This window comes from Aptenodytes forsteri, unplaced genomic scaffold (assembly GCF_000699145.1).
Source record: "Aptenodytes forsteri isolate BGI_AS27 unplaced genomic scaffold, ASM69914v1 Scaffold65, whole genome shotgun sequence".
Taxonomy (NCBI): domain Eukaryota; kingdom Metazoa; phylum Chordata; class Aves; order Sphenisciformes; family Spheniscidae; genus Aptenodytes; species Aptenodytes forsteri.
Window position 1 is genome coordinate 6868220 of NW_008795127.1, and position 13481 is coordinate 6881700.

Sequence of the window (13481 nt, forward strand, 5' to 3'; positions counted from 1 at the left end):
CCAGTCAAGAATCTCAAATCAAACAATGCATGGAAAGTCTACAAACACAAAAGCTGTTTAAAGTACCTCAGTGGCTTTGAGGTGACAGCTCTTATTCATACAGCTGATAGAGCAGGAAGTTTTTACGGGAGCCTGAAGCATAGATTCAGGCTCTTGCAAGGATAATAATTCTCTGTAGTAAAGAGAATGGAAGGCTTTCCTTTATTACTTTACCCCAAATTTCGTCAGCCTGCTTGGCTACATGCTGAATACTCCACAGATAGACTGCAGAAGTGCAGATGATAAAATTATAATATTCCTTCTCCTGGTTAACTAAACCCAGCTGTCAGTTTAGATTAATAAATTTTTATAAATATTTTTATGTATGTGTAATAGAGTTTCTGCATGCTGGAGTTTAGGGATGAACTTTCAAAATTGGATATAGGATGATAATGAACTACCTCCTTCCTAAACACGGCTCAAATTCCAGGGGTGCTGAATATCCACTGGCATATCTTATCTGGAAGCATCTGAGTTTTCTTCTAAAGTCCTCAAGCTTCTCCAGAAATTCCCAACAAACGAGGCAGGCCTCACCGGTCCGACATGAGCATGTTGCAGATGAGGTGTGGAGCTCAGCACCATCCACGCTGTCTCTGCAATATGCCAGCATGGGCATTTTTGCACTGGGCTGCTAAAACTGGAGCTTGAGGATGCAGCAGGAGCAGCCCCTCAGCCATGATCAGCGGGACCCAGCGATGCAGGGAATACTGCCGCTTTTCTGAAGTATGGCTCAGACACAGTGTCCGAGAACCGCAGCCCCAGGCTGTACTGAAAGTAATATTTGGAGTGGAATACTATTTCAGAAGTCTCAGATGCATGGTTCTTTGACCATGCTTTTATTTTCAAAAGGCAGTGGGGAGTGCAAGCAGTACAGACCTAGGAAGCATAAAGTACAAGGATCCCAAACTACAAGGAAGACAAAGATGATTGTTCTACAGGCATCTCTCCGGTAAATAAATCTGTAATACATTACCATGTGGCAATTACTCCTGGGCAGCTACATCTAAAAATACTCAGCACCATCAGGGCTTTCTACTGAACAACCCAAAATCCATCTACTTATGCAGCATAGACTGGAAAAGTTTGGTATTTCACTCCTGTTGCTTTGTATTCAAAGTTATTTGCTCACTAATAGGGCAGACATTAATTATGTGGGTCTCTAAAACTGCTGTATCAAAAGGGTTGATCGCTGGGGTGGATCTGTGCAATTCCATTAAAGGTCATGAAATCACACCAGGTGAAGATGTGCCCTACACTAAAACCACCGACTGTAAATAAAGCCTAAAAATGGAGTAACTTCATGCTAACAAGGCAATTAGCCCAGTCCAGCCCTGCTTCAGTTGGTAACAATTAAAAATTAATTAAAACAATTAAAATTTCACTACTGATCTTCAGAAGCCAGGTGGATTTTATCAACAGCACATACAACTTCACATCATAAGCCTCCCACTGAAAGGGGTGAGATTATTTGGGTGTAAAGAACTATATGAGGGCAACTGCTACAATCTAATACAACTGGATGATGATGGGGCACCATGTTCAGCAAAATTTATGTCTTACAGGGAATGGGAAATTTTAAGCAATCTATTATCATTTAGGTCTCAAAAGGTTCATTTAAACTGCAGAAGACAGGACTTTGTATTTTATATACAAACTGGACTTGTATCCCCTTCCTATCTACATTATTTAACACACCATTTAATATATATTCTCATGTCAGTGAATGAGGAGAGCAAATATGACAGCTGACCAGATATGCACTGGAATTTTATTAATTTTATCTTAGCTTCCCAGACTTATCAAAAAGATATATGTACCTCAAATATTTGATATTTCGTAACCTTTACATAATACTGATAGTCTCACAAATCCCTCTGACTTCTATATGCACACACCATTTAATATATATTCTCATGTCAGTGAATGAGGAGAGCAAATATGACAGCTGACCAGATATGCACTGGAATTTTATTAATTTTATCTTAGCTTCCCAGACTTATCAAAAAGATATATGTACCTCAAATATTTGATATTTCGTAACCTTTACATAATACTGATAGTCTCACAAATCCCTCTGACTTCTATATGCACATATACCAATGAAAAACTACAGCAAAGGAAATTAAGATGAAGTATTTGTGAGACCTAACATATAAAACTTAACCTGCACCTGAGACACAAATTAAATTCTTTTTAAAACAAAAGTCAAAAATACTGTTAAAAATTTGTTCTGTCATTTGCTCCCAAATACAAACCTCAAATGGCAGAATATGCAGAGCTTGTTTTGTACATAGTTTTTACCCATTAACAACTCTACTCTAAACTAAGAAGCACCGGGACCATGCTTGCTCCCAGTTCTGCAGCATGCACTCTAGCAGTATACAGTCAAGTACGGTTTTAAATGTGTCTATGTCTCTATTTATAGGACTTCAAGAACAGGGAGTAATGTGACACATCTTCAGCGTTTGAAGAACAAAACCTAAACTTCTTACTGAGAGGATATTTCTCATAAAAGATGTCCTGATCCTTGTCTTATAAAAAGGTTTTATTTTTCAATAGAAAAGTATATTTAAAAACAAAATTATTTACTAAAAGCAGTATAAAACTCTCCAGTTTTAACTTCATAAAAGTTTAACAAAACATAAACATTGTTTACCACTTACATTCCTATATACAGACCTTGCATTAGATAGTTAAATAGGTAGAGAGATAATAACTCAGAAATGAATGGCACACAACTACATGAGATTCAAATTCCATGTCACACTGCACAATCACAGGAACACAAGGAGCAGCTCAAAATGCTCAGTCACTGAATTCTGCTTTGTTCTCTTTACAGCTGTGTTCCTCTTTTCTCTGCAATGATGCACCAGTTTCCATGGTCATAGCAGGAAGAAAGTATCTGAAGCTCAGGCACGTTCTCTTCTACCAGAGAGCACAGTTCCCCTTCCCGAAAAACATGATAATAGCGCATGAAGGCTTTTGTATCCAACGTGGCATCAGTTTGTTCCCCAACAGACACTGCTGAATCCAATGCAGAGTCAGTGGAGTCAGTTGTTGAAGTTCTTTTGAAAAACTTGCTGGCATTAGATGTACCAGCACCATCTTTATTACAAACGCAGCTGTAGTCCCTGTCTTCCACTGGGCCATTTATAAATGAAGCTACTTCATTCTTGCTCTGAGCTACACTGTGGTGTCCTCCATTTAAACTTAAATCCTTCAGTGCATCTGTGGCTGGTGACCACTCTGTTTTTTTGAGAGGCAGGCTTTCCACGAACACATCATCATCATCTAAACTTTGTTCTTTTATCAGTGCCCCATGGTGACCTAAATCCAAACTGCAGTGTCGCGAATGCTCAATGGGTACAGTACTGTTTGCCCATTCTCCTTCATTCTTCAGAGCCTTCCTTTTGTCAGTTTGCTTTCTAAGGGCTGATTCATCAAGGGATCTGGAGAAAAACCATGAGCGGAAAGATCTTCCTAGAGCACTGTAAAATCTGTTTTCTTCTTCAGAAATTTTCATGCAGCAGGCTCTGGATAAGCAATGGTCCGTATTGTGGGAATGTTTTGAATCAGTTTCTGGCTGCAGATTGGTTTGGTAGCTGCAGTCAGAGATGACTAGCTGTGCAGGGTGTATGTCTTGGCTTTTTACAGCATGCACAAACTCACCCTTATCTCCAGATTGATTCGATTCTGAAAAATGCCGTGAGCACAAGGCCTTGTTCCAAGGAACAAATACGTCTTGTTTCTCAAAGCGACGATTCTTTTGTTCCATAGCCCAAACATAAATCATCATCTGGCCTCCAGGTATCAATACCCTTGCCATTTCCTTTATTGCTTTGATTCTTCTTTGTTTAGTTGAGAAATGATGGATCACTGCGAAAAAGGAAAGGCATTATGTATTGAATATTAGTAAGGACATAGCATTTTCGTCTTCAACCTGTTCTATGTGTTTAGTCATTTTAGTTGCCATATCCCAAATGTCACTTACTGCAAGTCAGCAACAGTGCTGAATTTATTGGTACCACAGTGCAAGTTTACCCCAGAATGATCTCTTTTACATTTATGTTCAATGGCTAAAAAAAGGAAAATCCCAAAGAAGGAAATTCATCTCATCTCAAAATAGGGATTCAAGAAAAGTCAGGCATACGAGCTGGAGGTTTCTGCTTCTCTACATCACCCATAAAAGGTCGTAGCATGACTAGCTTTCACTTAAATGCCTGGCCTTTAGGCGAGTTAGGGAATATTAAGTTTGACTTTAGGTTTTGGGACACTTTTCACACTTATCTTACAGAAAATCCTTCCACCATGTAACAAATACAGCAAAATGTAATATCAGAAAAAAAATACTCTGTATTTTTATTATCAGTGCACTTTCAAAAGAGCTAGTGACAAAATTTAGACAGAAATATTTTCCATTGCTTTAATTTTGTGGAAAGGCATTGCCTTTATAGATTGTTTTGGAGGAAAAAAAATGAGAAGTATCTCAGTCTACATTGCATGTCTGAGAATGATGAATTTTTGTTACATTATCTTATGCTGTTAAAAATAAAAAGTCAAATTCAAAATAAAACTATTGATCACTATATTTGAATTTTATTTCCAGGATAAATTCCGCATTTTCAAATTTCACTGCAATGTGAAATGAAGCTACATTTCAAGATTTCCACACTGTTTCTATCTTCCTATTCACCTGAAGGAACCAATTTTAACAGCCAGAGAATAGCTAAGTCAGCTATTTTCTCTCTAAACTCTCAAAAACATTAACTTGTACTGAGATTGGTCATGTTGGTCATGCTGTTCTATATATCATCAGTACTAGATTTCATTCAAATCAATGACGTAAAGAGGACTGATTCCCTAATTTGTTTCAAGTGGACTTGGAGCCAGCCACTTTTACATGCAAAACATTCAATCTACCCATATAACAACATATAATAGTAGTATATGTTCTTAGTTGAAGACATCTCCATACCTCCAGAAAAATCAGATTATCTTTATATGTGCTGCTTGACAGTAGCCAATTCTACTTGTAGAAATAGTGTCATTTCAACACTGCAGTTATGAAAAGTGTGTCCAACTAGCCCCGTCTTTATTCAAAACAATGATTAAATTACCAAGAGGAGAAAATGCAGCTTTTTTACCACAAGCCAAGAAAAGCATTCTTGGCAGTTGATATTAACTGGGCCCTCACGAGCAGCTGAGAACACAAGATAACAAACTCGGAGAAGAGTTCCCCAGCCTATATGGTCAGTGTTTATTTCCAGGTACTCCTAACTCTTGTCAATATTTTCTCGAACTTTGCAGAAAAAAGATAAAATACTATTTCAATTTCTTTAACAAGATGGGGAGAGAGGAACTGGTATTTTCTCTCATACTGGAGTTAGTCCATATATCACCAGAGAACTTCCTGCAAAATAATATCAAAACTGACAGAGACAGTATAAGGATGTGAGCTTAGTTCACCAGAAAGAAGTGCCAATCAACCAACAGAATCTGTGCAAGCTCTATCTAAGCAATTCATTTACTGGGTTAAATATTCTTCATGGTTAAAATTATATAATCACACTGTGGTTCTGCAGAAATATAAATCCTATAAACAGGATTATACTAGCAAAGCCAAGAAGAGTATTTGACTATGTACATAAATACTTGCTATTCTCTGGAATGGGATGAAAAACACTTTATTTAGAATTAGATGGACACAGGCATACCATGTCTCTATTCAAGAAGGATTAAAATCCATTATTGTTAAATGTACAAAATACCACGTGAACTTTTAATCTTGTCAGGCCTATAATTGGTTTAAACATTAGATAGATATGCTATCCTTCAAACTCAGCTGATCTGATAGCACTGAAATTATGCTACAAGACCTGAAATGTGGATAGGGCTCACTGGTTAACTAGCCAACATGAAAGCAAAGTAATATAGATACTGCTTGCATATTATTCACCCTTTCTTTTACCCTGCATATGTGAAAAATACATTTTAAAATACATTTCTATCACAGTTCAAGTAGTTTCTTGATTGCTACCAATAATAATTATCATGCTTTATATTTTTGCTGATACAGTGAAACAACCTGAAAGAAGTTCAAGCAAGAGTAGAGCTAAAAATGTAGGCCGTAACTGGGTACTCTAACTATTCCTCATCTACACTTTTCCAGTTTATACTTCTCAAATTATGAGTAATGTTTTCAAAAAGAGAGGTCAGAGGAGTTAAGATGCTGTGACGCTTCACTCATTTTAGGCAACAGGCACTTGTATGCCTCTAAGTTCTTATTTCATGACTATTCTAAGAGAAAATTGTATTCATAACACACAGTAGTTAACATGATTCAAGTTCTGCTATAGAGAAAGCAAGTTTTCATTTCAACGCATTTGCTGGTCAAAACAGATCCTAAGGAGGACCCAAGAGTTTATCTTGACCACCTAATCTGTTTAAACTGCGAGCAGCCACGTTTATATTAGTTTTTACTTTTTTAAAATGCATGCTGGAAGGAAATCTTTTCTCCACAGGGTGAACAAGACCACATATAAACAAACAAATGATCCACATAATTCCCTGGTCAACAGTGCCTCTGTGCAATGGAACTAATTTTTTTTTTTTTTTTATGTTTACTACATTGATTTCAGTAATATCTGCTGTGATTCTGAGGGAATTGTTTCAGAACAAATTTAACTGAAATGAAGACACATGGAAAGAAAAGGATCCAAAAAAATTTGCATTTGCTGTGGGCCAGAATGCATGTATGTTTCCTTACCTCCAATGGAAATGACTGCGTTGAAGCACTGGTCCCTAAAGGGAAGGTTAAGGTTGTCACATACTAGAACTTCACCATCTTTCTTCCTTGCAATCTCTACCAACGGTCCACAGTAATCACAGCCGAGATTATATACCTGACTGTTGACACTGAGATACTTTCCAGTTCCACAACCTAAAGAAAAGAATACTAGATCAGAAGTCATATGTTCCAAACACTTGCTATCCCTCTCAAAGCAGTGAAAATAATGGGGAGGCTTTCCTAATTCTAAGGTTTCCTGGAAAACAAAATGAGAGCTTGCTCCTACTAGCCTAACTGCTGCAGGGTTCATTTGAACTGTTTCAAATTACGTGTTCACACCGTTAGGAGTGTAACAGTACCAACATCACCAACAAAAATACTCATTACACAGCCCTGTGTAATAGCAGGTTATGTGTGTTTCTTTGGGGAAGAAGGGTAAGTGCAGGTGGGAGGAGGAAGGAGTGGTCCTCTGCAGCCGCTATTGCATATCTTAGAGCAAAAAACCAACCATGCTGCTTCATACTGAGCTTTTATATAGCCTGGTGTCCTGTTTCAAACAATGAGCATAAATGGGTGCCCAGGAAAGAGTAAGAACAGGGTAAGCATTATGACCCTTTTCCTCAACACCCTTCCAGCTTCCAACTACTTTCTGTTTAGGGGTTTTCCTGAAGCCAGTGTGTTTTGTCTTTTTAATGACCTGCAATAGATCTCTCTTCCAAGTACTTCCCCAGTCTTTGCTAAACCCCACTCAGTACCTCTCCAGTGCATCCCACTTCTCTCCAAGAAGTCCTAAACCACAGCTGTCACTGACACAAGTCAGAGAGGACAATTTTAACTTCAGATACAGGCTTGAAAATAAACGTGAATCATAAAAATTCCGGCCGTGTCGCAGGCACGTCCTCTTTCTGTCTTTGTGCCAATGCATTGTAACGCATGTAAATGTAACGAACTGTTCCAGAATGTCTTCCACCTAAAAGTATGTCTTCTCAAGGACTGTGCTGTACTAAATTGAAATCTTTCAGAGTGTTCTTCAAAACCATATGCATAACAGGCACTTTTCAAAATTAGATAAGGAAACATTCACTGCAGTTATGGGTCAGTAGTGAAGAATAATTTCTGAAAGTTGACAGCCAAGCAACAGGGTAGCAGCTTGGCAAAGAGAACCATCTCAGTATCGGTAATTCAATTTAAAGGCCTGGAGTTATCTTTAGAAACATCACTGCTTCTTGCAGCGCTGCTGTTCTCATTGATGTTAATGTGCACCATTATCTAGAGAGACAGCACAGGAACTGTTGGAGAACAGCACAACACTTCAGTGGTGAAAAAAGAGCATATTTCTAATGCAAAAAGCAAGCACTATTCTTTGAAGTAACACGTGAGAGAGATGGAAAAGATTAATATTGCTAATGCAGTTCAAGGAATATATGCAATAAAACATGAAGCTCTGCATGTTAGTTAGAAAGCATAAGTTTTAAAATCAGTATAAAGTGTTATCGGTTACTGTGTTTGCAGAAAGAACACATTCAGTCAAACGTACATTAATTTAGAAGATTCAGTTTGGTGGAGTGCTTTTGGTGGAGTGCTTTTTAATCACAGTGAGTTTTTGGAAGTATAGGGTCCTCTCTGGAATGAAGCTAAATAGTGACAACATTCTCAGTACTCTTAAAAAATCTACATTTGCAGGAGATTCACTTTTAAATGAGTCATCAGGAGGTGGATTCCTTCATGAAGCTGTTAACAATGGCCATGCTGTTGTCATTTATTTTGATGAATGAACAATAATAAGGCAAGTAGACAAAATGATATTTTATTCTGCTACCATTACCATGCTTCATGTAAAGCTAGCAAACAAAAATATTTTAATAAAAGGTGGTATTAAACAGAAAAGAAAATTACCAATTGAACATCTCATTTTGAAAATTTTGGTGCCACTAGGCAACCCTCCTCCCAAAATACATACCAAAAATAAACACAATAGTCAGATTCCTGTAGAACTTATTAAACCTCATAAAAGGAGGTACCTTGTGTGCCTTGATGGGAATATTCTTATTGGCAACTGTAAGCATCTACCTCCTCTCCAGATGTATCACATGCATTTAAATTATTTCAGCTGAAACTGTAACAGGGTGATCTTAAGCTTTCAGCAACCACTGTGATGCCTGCTGATAAAGCCTCAAAGAACTTCAGTTAAGCTTCAAATGACTTCTATTGAGGTGACAGAGAAATTTGGCTGAGAAATATCATGTTAAGCTGGCTGTTGAATGAGTGTAGGCCATAGGATATTTCCTGAGATTATTAGTGAAAATGGTGCAGACATATAAAAGAAGATATATATTCACAATAACAGCAATCAAGTATTTTAGGGGTACTGTTCAATAGCAGCAGAATTACATATTACCTTTTGATTATGGCCCAGAACATCATCAAAGAATGGTTTTCTCTGATAGGATCAGGCAGATGCATAATTTATTGTGTACTTTTATTACACTTTGCTCGTAAAAGCATTTTATTAGTCTAAACAGTGAGGAAAATCCAGTGGTGCAAAGGAGCATCTTGTTTGCAACGATGTGCTGTATAGCACTGAAGTCATAACATAAACACAAAGCAAACACACCAGGATCCGGAAACCCCTAAAAAGTCTGGAGGTGCAACAGAAAATCAAGATATAAATTGAACATGTAGGGAAGACAAGGCCATAGCAGGAAAATGAGTTTTTGGTGTCTGTATTAAGGATCATAGGAAGATTCTCAGATCATAACTTTTTTGTTTTTTAACTGTGATCACATCAGATTTCTCTTATGTTAAAGCCTTGATAGGAGGAGTTTTAGAACAAATGAAGAGCATTAAATTGCAGACCAGCAGTACTTAAACCAAGAGATCTAAAGAAACTGAAATATGAAATAACTGAGCCATTAACACCGTTTTTTAAAAAGGGCTCCAGGGCAATGACAGACCACTAAGTCTGTGGGGAAACTGGTAGGTTAAGGCTTAGCTCAATCAAACTAAGGCAAAAAGCATATTTACTGGTTACCTGATACACTGTCAAGGAAATAAACCAAGTAGTATATGGCATCTAATACGAGTTTAAAAACAATCTTAAAACAATCTTTAAAACAAATTTAAATGAGTTTTAAAAACAATTGCTCTGAAGGATACATATGATTAACACATAAACTAATAAAGTCTATAGACAATCTTTCACACCACCCCGAGGAATGGCTTACCTATGTCAGCAACGAGACTGCCAGGCTTTTGCTCCAGCAGAAAGTTTCGAACACGAGGCCACGCTTTGCTCTGCAGATCATTAAAGTAGGCAGCTGTATTTTCATACACACTATGCACGTGCTGCTTTTCTAGCTGTGTAGCCTCATGTTCCATCCTGAAAATATAATGAAGAAAGATTATGTACAACAAAACACAAACTGTTGTAGCTTAGACATTTTATAGACATGCATAATTCAGGACCTTGTAAGTTTACATTCATAAAATCATATCCCTCTAACAGCCATCATATTTATAAAATGGTCTTTACTCAAAGGATCTGATTTTATTTCACGAAAGCAATAAAAAATTTGAATGTATCATCTTGCCTGAGGAGATGAGAATAGACTTTCCAGCTGTGGCTAAAGCGAGTAGGTAGGCAAACTATTAGTATGTTATTTGAAATATAACCTGGACCCTGAAACCAAAGCCCCTAAATCATGCATAAATTATTGGCAGCTTATCTACCCTCTAGAACAGATGAGTTGGTTGAAATTTTTCAGCAACAAAACCATGATTTCCCTGCTCCCACTCCGCTACCGTCATTTCTTAGCAAAGTATTTCAGTTTAATGGTTCATTTGAAAAGTGGTATCTTCTTAGACTTTTAATATTACTCCTAAACTCATGTAAAACACCAAGTGGATGCAGACACTGAATCCCTTTACGCAGAATCTTACATCTTCCTTAAGATTTCCCCTCATCCAAGCACCAGCCAGGTAAGACTTTAATATCTGATGGAGGCTGATGAGATTACATTTCAAAGTGTTAAGGCATTCTTCAAACTAATTCAAACTGCCTGTTTGTTCAGGAAATATTCCTTCCCATTATTAAAACAGAACTTATTTAATTGTCCAAGTACTCAGCAGAGATTAAAGCCTGTTTCCAAACTTCTTCCAAGAAACTAAGCAATATATTATCAAGATGAAATTATAAAAGTGACTCCTTTGGCTGCATTTGAAAATGTCAGAAGCAAAGACTTTAAACACACAACAAGTTCTTCTTTTGCTTTCCTTGATTTTCAAATAATATACATTTTCAAATCATCATAAAAAATGTTTCCTTCTGTCACTTCTACTGTTGAAATAAGTTATTATGAGAAAAGAATTAAAACAAAATATTGTCTGTAATAACAAATAATGTGAGCTCTTCAAAACACCTGTCCTACAAGCACAATCTTTTTAATTTAGAAAATGGGAGTTAATCCCAGTGACTGCAAAAAAAAAAAAAAAAATGTACTTCAAGTTAGGTGTGTGTGAGTGCCTACGAGAATAGTATGTAAGACTTGATCCATTTCACTGGTTTTATGTACTCTGCTATGTAAGAGGTCAGGCCAAATTATCACAATTGTCACAGTCTATGCTGACTGTAGTATGTATGAATATCTCTCTTCAAGACATTTATGTTCAATGTTTTCACAATCCTTACTTTTCTTTTTTCTGGCATGATTCACAATTTTCTTTTATGATGCATTAGCTCACCTTTTAGTAGCTGAATAAATATGTGTATATATATATATATATAAAAATTTTAGTAACAGTATAGTAAATTCCTAGTAGGCACATTTTCAGTGTCATCTTGAAGAGTGGAAAACTGTAACAGACAGAACAACAGAAGTAGACAGTATTGAAACACAGACTTGAAATGATATTACATGTGCCAGAAGTTACTCAATCAGAACTTTTCTCAGAACGCCATTTCAAGTTATGTTGTCAAATAGGATGGGTTAGTTGCAGTAATTTCAAATAATTATTCCTTAGAGTCAAAAGCCCATTCTTTTTTTCTTAATTGACCCTCAAATGAAAAAAAATGGGTGTTCCATGTCTGCAGCTTTCTTCTCTGCCTTAAAATGTACTCTATTTCATTGTTCAACTGCCTAGAAATCCTCCGTTTATAAGTAGAATTCCAAAGACTAGCAATCATGTATTTTCTTTTGCCATCTGGTATGCTCCTTGCTCTAGTTTGTATTTCATGTTCTATTACTATGCGGTTCAGTGTTTCCAAGTGTTTTTATCTTTCCACTTGAAGCTTTTTCTTCAATCTTTGCAGTTCTTAAAAAAAAAAAAAAAAAGGAGAATGTTTTCAATCATTCACACTGAATTCCGAATGCTACAGAAATTCCAGTTTATGACAACTACAGAAGTAGCTGTCTGAACTGAAGGTTAATTTGAATATTTTAAATAAACACAAAAGCCAACTTGGACTTGACTTAGAAGATGGTAAGAATTTTCCCATTGATACAATGTTACATTATACTTTTCCTAAAATGTCTTTATTGAATTCCAATGTGGGCTGAAATTTGGCTTAGTTTCCTACTGAATCACAAGACCATTAAGTTTTTCCTTTAACTTTCTCATTCACTGGGACTGATACTGAGTCTTCTGCTATACGGGACATGCTAGAGACTCATGTATTACAACACTGCATTAGAGGGTATTATTTTTAGATATGCTTAACAAACATTGTCGAAACGATAATTTGGTTATAATCTTAGAGTAACAGTAGTCTACTAAAATACAAATTATTTCATTTACCATTTCCTTACAATTTCCATTTCTGCTGATTGTTTATATTTTGTAGATAATTAAGTCACATGATGAAATCAGACAATGCCAATTTGACTTTCCAGTCAAGATCCATAACGCTATCAGGTTTTACTTTGCAGCACGGCAGGGAAATGTCCTAGCAATAAACCTCTTCATTTCAATGTTTACGAAAGGCAAGAAACCTGTGGAGTCTGACCTGGCCTGCAGCTCTACCGGTTTCACGCAAGTCTCATGTCACTGAAAACAACAGAAGCTTAGAACTATGCAACTTTACAAGCCAAACTCAATACCTCTATTTCTCTTTATAAACAAAACCAACCATTACAACTTTTTTTGCCTTGAAACTACCAGACAGCGTCTCTGTTGCACATAAGTTGTAGAAAATGTTCGGTTCATGCAACTTCTGGATTGTAACTTCCAGGATAATTGCAACGTCTGTTTTGCAAAGGAGGTAATGAAACTCCAAGATGTCCAGAAATCCCACTGCTTCAGCATCTGCTCCAGTTCTCATTTAAGTTACCTGCAAGCTGTCCAATAAGCCAGCAAAGAGGAGAAGAAGAGCAGAAGGTGGTAATTATTCACACACTTTCCCCATGCTCAATTCTTCCTTTTCTTGTGCGGTAGCTTATGCTCCTGTCAAAGGGTTCACGCAGAGACTTGGTGCAGAGTAGGGAGCGTGCAGTAAATTGGCACCCAGCTGTTCCGTCACTCTGCAGCAAGTCTTGACAAGTCCCCAAAAGGTGGACGCAGCTTAAGAAATGCGAGACTCCTGCAAACAAGCAGTTTGGATAACAAATGAGGGGCGGGATTCTCTTCCCTTTCAATGCTTCCTGGTCATCGAGGTTCATTC

General features: G+C 37.0%; 1 protein-coding gene across 1 annotated transcript; it reads right to left on the bottom strand.

The window, feature by feature from the left end:
* Positions 1 to 1993: 1993 nt before the first annotated feature.
* KIAA1456 (KIAA1456 ortholog) lies at positions 1994 to 12787 on the bottom strand. Its single transcript, XM_009277445.2, has 4 exons — positions 12744 to 12787; positions 10051 to 10205; positions 6806 to 6979; positions 1994 to 3915 (listed from the first exon to the last, which is right to left on the bottom strand). Exons 1-4 carry the CDS (start codon positions 12785 to 12787, stop codon positions 2873 to 2875), a joined length of 1416 nt encoding a protein of 471 aa, XP_009275720.2. The 3' UTR covers positions 1994 to 2872.
* Positions 12788 to 13481: the final 694 nt, after the last annotated feature.

What these genes read in the sequence shown, in the direction of transcription:
- KIAA1456 (XM_009277445.2), bottom strand. Translation starts at nt 12,787, where the DNA reads ATGAAGAGGTTTATTGCTAGGACATTTCCCTGCCGTGCTGCAAA. An exon ending in TTTCCCTGCCGTGCTGCAAA is followed by an intron (nt 10,206 to 12,743) that starts GTAAAACCTGAT and finishes TTATATTTTCAG; the next exon opens with GATGGAACATGAGGCTACAC. An exon ending in CAGTCTCGTTGCTGACATAG is followed by an intron (nt 6,980 to 10,050) that starts GTAAGCCATTCC and finishes TCTTTTCTTTAG; the next exon opens with GTTGTGGAACTGGAAAGTAT.